This window comes from Sturnus vulgaris, chromosome 1, assembly GCF_052056855.1.
Source record: "Sturnus vulgaris isolate bStuVul1 chromosome 1, bStuVul1.hap1, whole genome shotgun sequence".
In the NCBI taxonomy this organism is placed as follows: domain Eukaryota; kingdom Metazoa; phylum Chordata; class Aves; order Passeriformes; family Sturnidae; genus Sturnus; species Sturnus vulgaris.
The window spans coordinates 125,723,492-125,732,820 of record NC_142243.1 but is presented as its reverse complement, the minus strand read 5'-3'; the positions used below and the strand labels follow the sequence as shown (position 1 = coordinate 125,732,820).

The 9,329-nt window shown below is 33.9% G+C and overlaps 1 protein-coding gene across 3 annotated transcripts in view; it reads right to left on the bottom strand.

Annotated features, from left to right (window-relative positions):
* Nucleotides 1–239: 239 nt before the first annotated feature.
* The window catches only part of CRISPLD1 (cysteine rich secretory protein LCCL domain containing 1), a 37,013-nt gene continuing 27,923 nt past the window's right edge, over nucleotides 240–9,329 (bottom strand). For 2 of the 3 annotated variants that reach the window (XM_014870693.2, XM_014870694.2), the window contains 3 exons: nucleotides 7,853–7,928; nucleotides 3,800–3,930; nucleotides 240–1,822 (listed from right to left, as the gene is read on the bottom strand). In XM_014870693.2, coding sequence (XP_014726179.1) covers nucleotides 1,771–1,822; nucleotides 3,800–3,930; nucleotides 7,853–7,928 — 259 coding nt within the window. In that variant the 3' untranslated portion in view covers nucleotides 240–1,770. The remainder of the gene's footprint in view (nucleotides 1,823–3,799; nucleotides 3,931–7,852; nucleotides 7,929–9,329) is intronic. The other variant, XM_088176379.1, reaches the window with a different exon arrangement.

Genomic DNA, 9,329 nt, shown 5'->3' with positions numbered 1-9,329 from the left:
AAGACTCTTTGTCTCTCTCATCAATTTGACCCGGGTCAAAACTTGCAAAAATGAGATTTATCCATAAGACTTCTGATGCAGTTAGTGCAAGTTTTGCATCTAAACTGCCATTACAGTTTTAGAACCTCAGATTATGGCTGCTTGCAATGTTTAGGTCAGAAATACAATAAAAGACGTGTATTTAGGTTGATTTCTTTCTCTTGAATCAGGACCAGAAAAAAAAAAAAAGCAGTGAAAGGTATTTTTACAATGTCAATTAATTTTATTCAAAACAGATTAAAAAATCTAACAAAGCTTGCCTAACTACATGAGGTAGTACATGTAGCAAAAGAGAAGGCAGAATATAGTATTCTGAAATATGAAGAATATGAAAAAGTTTACAAGTTGGAGTGAAATAAATTCAACAACAGAAACAAAATATACCAAAAATAATGTTTAACAGCTTTTCAGTCTTAAAGCACCAATACACTTTTCATAGAAAGAAACATAGTATCACCACTACATGTTCTTCATATACCATAATATGGTAAAATTAAAATGTAGCAAGCTGTTCACCATAAATGAATTTTTTAATATTGTGAAGCAACAAATGACATAATTGTCACTGGGCTTCATACCACTATACTTCCTGGCCTGCAGGAGTATTTGCCAGGTCATGAGGAGCAAGGTTAGCCTTTGTTACTATTTTCTTTGGTTTTTTTGAACATTTACTCCCATATTAATGTTTAGCATATTGATAACATGTACAGTTCAAGGCTAGAAGCTTGCATATATTTTTAATTGTGTACAATTCTACATTTTTTCTGAAGTCAAATTTAGGTAAATTGAAGGAATTACATGGCAAAACTAAAGCATGTGTTTGTGTGCAGAACTGCAGGCTTATTCCTTAATTCCAGGTTACTGCACTTCTCAATACAAAGATTTTATGAGATCCTTCAGGGTTACATATGTCTGTTTCACACATCCATCCCAAGACAGTGGAATATCTGTGAAGGACTGGGCCATAATGAATTATGGTTATTTGAACTAAAGAACTTAGCAGCTTCCAATAAATATTGTATTAATCTATTTTAAAAATAATAGACATGAATGGCCCAGTCTCTTAAGAATATTTTTAGAGGAAAACATGCTAGCATAACGCAGGGTTTCTTCCTATATTTTATATTTCCCATTTTATTTCAAAATAGGTGTTTGTAATTGTTATGATTAGTGTGAAATTGAGAACAATCTAGCTCTTCATTTATGCTTTCTTGGCTAATGCTACTTTAAATCATCAAAAGTTATATATGTTTTTATTTTACTTTAAGGCATGATTTATTTTATCAAAATATTGGGATGACTTCTTTTATGTACATTGAAAATAAAACCTCAGGCCTCCCTCAGGTATAGTTTTAAGGTTACTGTTAGTGGCATATATAAAGCACCATATAATAATATATTCAGATGAAGAAAACAAAGAACATTTATGAGCTCTGAATTAACTGTAGGAGTAACTGCTAAGAAAATATAGCAATATTTAACACAGGATTCAAAGTATTGTTATATATCATTATAGATTTCCAAATGAATTTTTCTCCCATGTTTATTTTTACAGATGTTTTCATTAAGATTTATATGTAATTTAAACTTTTTGGTGGAAAGCAGTATACATCTTCTGTACAATAATGTTACAGCTTTATACAAATTTAAGGAATCACAAAGAATGGCCTGTATTAATCTTTTCCAAGTGCTCTGGTTTCACTTGCCTGTTTTATGTTTTACTTGCTAGATTCAAACAACAGCAAATACTCTGAAAGCCTTGCTTCCTGGAGGATTCTGTAAACTGAAACATAAAAACATTTCTTGTGTTATTTTTTTCAGACCATAACACTCCAATAACTTTTTAAAATTTTTAATTGTTAATTCTAGTATCCTGCAGCACTTCTTGTGACAACTCATTAATTTATCCATCTAGAATTTCTTTAAACTGCTACAAATAAAAACTACATAAATTTCAGATTTTTTTTCCCGAGTAGGTTAATAGGAACAAAATAGAACATAAAAAAGTTCAAGTAATCCTTTGTGATTAAGGTTTCTGGTTTAAAGAATTGAAGCAAAATACAAAAAGGGTTTTGGAAATAGAGAAAACATACATTTTATGTTTCATATTCTGGCAACTGTATTTGGAGAGAACTTGCAGACCCAGGAGATCACTTGTTTGTTAGTTGCTTATACGATAAATAGAAATAGATTTCTACACAGATCTGATGTCTAACAAAACCAAAGGGAATGCCTTCTGAATGGATAAATATCTGGCTTCAGAAGAAAAGAAACAAAAATATCCAATTCCAATGAAATGTTGATAGAATAAGTATTTTTGCCTTAAAAGCTGGTCCAGCATGTCCTATTTAATGGTCCACTGTTTTTTCTTTAGCAAACCCTGTCTGAAGACTATCTGGGAAGGAAAGAGAAATGGAAGTGGAAGCAAGGAAAGGTACAATGAAACAGGTAGGCAGCAACAGCTTTAAAATTCATCATCTTCTGCTTCATGGGACTCTTTTCCAAACTGCCAACCTTCCAAACTCCACTAATATGATTTATATGCAAATATATGTGTATTTATATGCAAATATATGTGTATTCATACATATTTTAAAATTTGTATTTATAGATAGTATAGAAGACGCATATTAGATATAAAGTATAAATTATGATCAAATTTGCAACATTATTCCTGTCTGCCTCTCTACTCAAGAAGATTTATATGAAGAACAAAAGTTTCAGTAAGGAAGCACTCTAAGGAACTGGACGATCAAAAAGAAAAGTAAAAAAATATGTAAAGTAAGTCATCCATTGAGCAAAGAAAATCTGTATTTTACAAGCTTCCAGATTTGTTGAAAGGTCTGAGAGAAAGAGAGAAGACATTCTCCTACCCGTAATTAAAAACAAGACAAAAACACTCAACATTTTCCTACTTTTGAGTTTTCTACAGAAACTTTCTGTAGTTTTTTCCCCACTCATATTTCTCAGAAAATCTGAGAGTCTGGCTAGGAAACAATCATTTTTAGTCTAAGAAACATTCTTAGCTTTACAGAACAAAAAGAGTGGTACAATGTTTTTAAAGTAATTTCTCTTTCTTCCTTTAGAACCTGGAGAACCCTTTCAGGGATTAAATTTTAGCTGCAACATATAGCCATGTGTTATCACCACACAATGCATCACAAATACACTCAATACAACTACTGAACTTTCACAGCATCTCCATGTCTTTCAGAAAAACACTGTTAACAACAAATTATTTTTTAAAAAAAGGGCATCAAAAATATGTTTAAATGATTGTGAATTTTCATGTTGGGAGTATTAAGTATGATTCAGGATCACTGGATCGATACCGTGTAAATCATTAATGAATATTTCATCATTAATGGAAAATTGCTAATATTATGTTAACAATAATGTTAATCAACGAAGCTGCATCATTAATGTTCATTTTTTAAAAATCCCTAAGGAAGTAAATGTAATTTTCTTATCAAATATTGTGTTAGCTGCAACAGAACCAGCAAAGCAAATAAAAGGTTTACTTTATTTCATAAGCAGCTTTTCAGGGTAATGTTGTGTGAGCTTAGAGGAGGCAGGCAGCTCCACTGCCACAGCTTCTCCAAAGCCACCACAGCTGCTGTTACACAAGCTCTGCAAATCGCCCCTTGTGGCCTGATTGTTTGGATTCTGGACTGCCCCAGGTACAAACAGACACAATGCAAGACTGTGAACCTAATCGAGGTCAAGAGTAAAGTGTAACCTTTGCAAATGGGCTCTGTACCTTTCTGAATATATCCCATTTTGGAAGGAAGCAACATAGACCTTCCTTTTGTCGACTGGCATCACATCAACGTATCCGCCCTGGTTGCGGACCACGCCGGCGTGCACGGCTGCCCGGCAGATGCTGGAGATCTGAGGAGGGAAAGAAGAGATTGGCTTGGCAGTCATCCTTTTATTTCACCATTTTTAAGAGGAAGACAAATCAAGGTATTTAAACCAAGTCTAGGAAACATAAAATAATTCTATTTATTGCACAGCTAGTTTTATTAGTCTTACAGTATTTCAATCAGCTTCATTAGGAATTAGGCCATTTTATAGGAATTCTGAAAGATATTTCAGATCACTTTCACCTTGATGCAAAAATCATTTCTTTCAGATTATTTCAGTTCAAAGTTCAGGAACATGTTTGAATTCTTCAGCCTTTCAAAATAAAAGGACCTATCAGCCAAAAACTCAAACATCAGTGAAATGATCCATAATTAAAGGGAGCACCACAGTTTTCTATCCAGGCATAGGTAAATACTAAAAGCGAATTAGATGAAGGATATAATGTGAGCATTAGACAGAAGATAGAGGTCTAAAATGAAAGTTCTCTGTGAAGTTAACAGCACTTATAGCTGCTTGAAACCTCTATTTTCTGGTCACTAATTCCCCTCATGAACCTATGAAGAATAAACCATATCCTCAGTGACAGTCTTGATAATGTTAATTTAAATAATTGATTTAATCTGGAAGTACTCTGTAACTCTTTCAGCATTTTAATAACTGTCAGAAGAATGAAACTTCTTAGATACTCCAGATTCCAATCTTTAAAACATAGCATAGCAAAGTGCAGTTCCAGCTTCAGTGTACCTTCACTTAGAGACAAGTTTTTTTGGCAGAAAAAATTTTCAATGCAATAGGTTTCTCCACAAGTAACCTTAAAAAAACTTAGCCAATATAAATATAAATAACTGGTCAAACAGGCCACAATTTAAACAAAAACTGCATTTCTTCCAGTTATAATTGGAATAATTTATATATGTTATCGTAGCCGTTTTCAATCTCAATACTACGTAAAATCAGGAATTTTAAATAGCAATGATTTTCCTACTTTCACTCTAAGCAAAGGAATTGCCAGGTTCGCTCATATATAGTTTGTCTTTTAATGTTACAATATTTAAAGCAGTAAAGATCTGAAATTATTTATGTAAATAATCTTTTGCAAAGATGCTTTACAGTTTTTCTTTCCACACCGCTGGGTGCAGTTTTTGAACATGCCAGTAAGGATGCCATTTATACCCCTCTGTACTTTTCCTCCTCCCAAGGTTGCAAAACTTTTGTTCTACCCTGAACAGCAATAGATGCCTTATTGTTAAGATTATAGCACCCCTTATTTATCCATACTGTGGAATAACTAAAGAGTAGACTGATCATGTGCAATTTCAAATACCCAGGGGGAAAAATGGCCTCTGCAATACAGGATTACATTCAGAAAAAATAAAAGATGATATTTACAAGCAATTAACCACACTGAAGAACTACAAGAATACTATTCATTCCTAGTACAATAACACAGCAGTAGCTTTTTTTTTGCAGTTCCCAGTGGAGATATAAAAAAACGCTAGAGGTACAACTGGGGAGAAGAAAGATCAGCTTTTTCACCTCTATAATAGTAACCAAAATGCTACACCCTTTACATCATGAGATAGGGATATATCTTCATAATTACATTTGAGGGCTGCTAAGATACTGGCTGTTCCAACATTATTTGGAAGTTTCTAGTCAAGTAAAAAGGAAGGGAAAAGTCAAGGGATGGAGATTTTGACAGAGGAGGCTGACTACTTGTTGGAAACTGTCTCCAGCAAAGGATGGGGCCATTGTTAAGGTTGGCACCATAACTGGACCAATCAAGTGTGGCTGGGCTAATGCACATTTCAAAGGTGAAGGGAAGATACTTGAATGGAATATGTGAAAAGGAAACAGGATTGCACTATGTCTACAACAAATTTCAGCATATCATATGGGGTTTACATCAGCATCCTTATGTCACTTTCTGGAAAACTTCAAAGATTTGAGGTTGTTTCTTTAATTCTGATGAAGAAATTCCAGAGGATATATAAGGCAGTATTTTAAGTTAGTATGAACACTTCATGCAGCATTATACAGCTGTGCTTTATTATTGTGCTGTGAACACTCCTAAACTTGTTAGTATTTTTAACAGGTCATGGGATCTGAATAACAAGTTAATTATTTTCCTTCTACAGATACTCAACAAATACCTGTATCTAACACAGCATAGCATTACTTTGCAAAGGCATTTAAGCCACAAGTGTCTTTATAATAGGATAAAGGATCATAGGAATATGGAGCTATTTAATAGCTTTCTACATCATATCTCTATATTTTACCATAGCAGAGAATTATGAATACTTTTGCAAAAGTTTCAGGCAATATTTCCACATATGGTTACTAAAGCAAAAATGAGCATGACTAAAGTCCTCAAATGGTATAAAATTATACAACTCCATCAAACTCTTTAGATAAAAGATATTTGTTGGTCTCTAGCCCCTGGAAGAAGTAAGGCAGACACACTAAAAAATTCAAATAAATTCTGCTCTGAAGATACCTATTTATCTCCTTTACCATGATATTCTCTGTACTAAAAACTACTAAAAATGTAATCTAGAACAGCACCTTCAGTGTAAATATCTACTATGATGTTGCAGTAGCATCTGAAGTTGCTAAGACACCCATCTCTTGTTTTTTACCTCTATTTATGTCCGTTTTTTCCTAAAGCAGTATGGCTGCACACATTTCTATATAATGGAGATGAATAATGACATAATACACCCAAAATAATTTTAAAGTATACCTCTGTAACACTAATTAACTTCTCCAGCCAAAGAAAATACATATTCTGAGATTTCCTCCTGTCAAGGTTAAACCCAAGCATATCTTCTTTCTCCTACAACAGTCTCTTCTAAGTCACTGGGAAACTTTGTCTGTAGCCCTTAATTTCAACCACTAAGCTGAAAGAAAATAATCTTCCACAAACTGGACTTGCATTTAAATCTATTTTCACTGCCCTTTTTATACACATTAAGGATCCAGTTCACAAATCAATTATCTTTCTAAACTGGAAATACTATTCACACTCATGACAGGACGAGTGTTTTCAACAAGACACTCAGGTAATCAGAGTAACAGGTAATCGAATAGACATCAGTTGGTTTCAAAATGCAGAGGTGTAAATATTTCCATATTATTTTCACACTTTTCAAAGAATTAGTAAAAATGAAAATCATCATCTGGCCCAGCTGGTTGCCACACTACTCTTTATGACATCCATAAAACAGTTAAACCCTAGAGCTTACTGCCAAAAATACAAACTGCTTTCTCTGACACTACATCCTTGCTTCTCCATAGGAGACATGACAAAGGAGGGGCATAATTTAGAAATTTATTTTCAGACTTTCTACCCACCTCAGAACTAAACCTGCTGAAGAAAAGACAGGGAAAAAAGTTGACTAGCAAACAAAATGACAAAAAAATCTGTTAAAATAATATGACAGCGTGAGAAAGTTTACATAAATACATCAAAACTCTTTGCAAATACTTAACTATCCACGTAAGTAAGAAATATTCAAATAATGAGACTGTGGACATTTATTTTTAAGAACAATAGTTTTTTGTATAGTCTGACAAGTTATGGTTGCATCAGGATCTAAAGTGCAAGAGTTTAAATGAGTATACACTGCTAATTTTGAACAGTGGAAATTTTGATAAAAAATTTAAATTATAGGTCCAGAGACTAGTGACACCTAAAATTAATTTTCAAGTAACTTTCCATATCTTCAGCATCTGACTACTGCTAACCTGAATGGGAGCTTCTGAAAAAGAACTTTTAAAAGATTGTGTAAAAAATCAGGAGAAAAATTATCAATGTTCTATCTTATAATTTTTATATCATTTTATATAAATTAATTATATAAAAATATATATTAAAATTATAATTTTTTTTCACTGAATTTTATATCTGATTTTATAACACAATGTAAATCCCTATACTTACATCAGAATAAATTCGTGTACCAATTACACGGGCATAGTGTGGATTTGCCTGCATACAGTTGTGAGGACAATACACCCTGAAAGATCAAAAACAAACCACATACAGTTAGGAAGAGTGTCAGAGGATTAATATATCATATTCAATAACAGCATTATTAAGTATAAATCAAGTTGATTGTCTGTACATATGGGTCTATAATGCTATTTAAAAGCTGTCAGTTTTTGAGGCTATGACCATACAGGTGAAAACATTGCTGATGTGCTGAGGTCCATAATGAAGTGCTTAAAATCATACTTTAACAAGTCTGGTCTTCTTTCTTTTGGATAAGCAGATGGTGTTCTTGTTCAATATATGTGAGACAAGTAGAAAAGTCAGTGAGAAGAGAGCCTGCTCATTATTCTATAATTTACCTGCTTCTAAGTGCCCCATGCAAAATGTACAGTCAGATACCTTCTCAGAAGAGGCAGATCTGACTGAGGACCTGCTTTGGTTCTGATGACCTGCTGACACCAGCCAATTTAGCAACTTACAGTGAAGCTGAGCATTGGTATACATGGCTAGAATGATAAACCTAGGAAAGTAGTGAGACTCCTAGCTGATTCTGGGAGGTCAGAAACCTACTAAAACAAACACTATTAATTGCATTTTGTTAACATTTGAGAAAAACTTTGTGATTGATGTCTTCTATAGCTTCAAAATACACAGGGAAACCACATGGGAAGCTAAGAGCAGTACAGAAGGTGTCAGCATTTTGTTTGCTAACTGTGATATGCTATAAACAAGAACCATCAGCTGGCTCTAGGTCTACTCTGAGCTATTTCATTTGAGGAATGGAGCCACCCTACATAGGGCAGCCCTGGGCAAGCGTTCTTCTCTAAAATGCTATCCAGGCTCCAATCAATATTTGGGTAGTCAAATCACTTAGGCATGCTCAAGTCTTGCCAGATGGGTAACTAAAACATGCTGGTAAGAGTCGGGAAAGTATTTTGGGCAGGAATGTTGAAGACCTGCTGATTTATAAGTTGGGAGCAATAGGGAAAAATGAGGTTGTGTAATCAATGCCATAGATGACTACTGCTCATAATTCCCAAGACTACATTTTCAGAATTAAGAGCATGCACAGAATCTTGAATGAATCACTGCCATTGTGGAGTTCCTTAAGTTGATACATCAGAATGACAAAATTTTTAACCTTGTATTTCTTTTTTTTCATTTTCCTAAAGACAAAAGCTATTTTTCTCTTAACGAAGCTACCTTCAGTTTTGAATAATGAAGAAAAAAAGAGAAAGATAGAAGATGGAGATTGTACCCATCCATTCCTGTGTTCCACTCCTTAGCTTACTTCTCCACATCTTCCAGCTAGAAGGCCAGGAGTCACAGCCAAACACCAAGTAAGTCCATGGACCCAAGTGCTACACGAAGGGATGTTTTCCTAGCAGTTTTGGCTTTGTACTTGTTTCCTGTGTTGGCTGTAGGA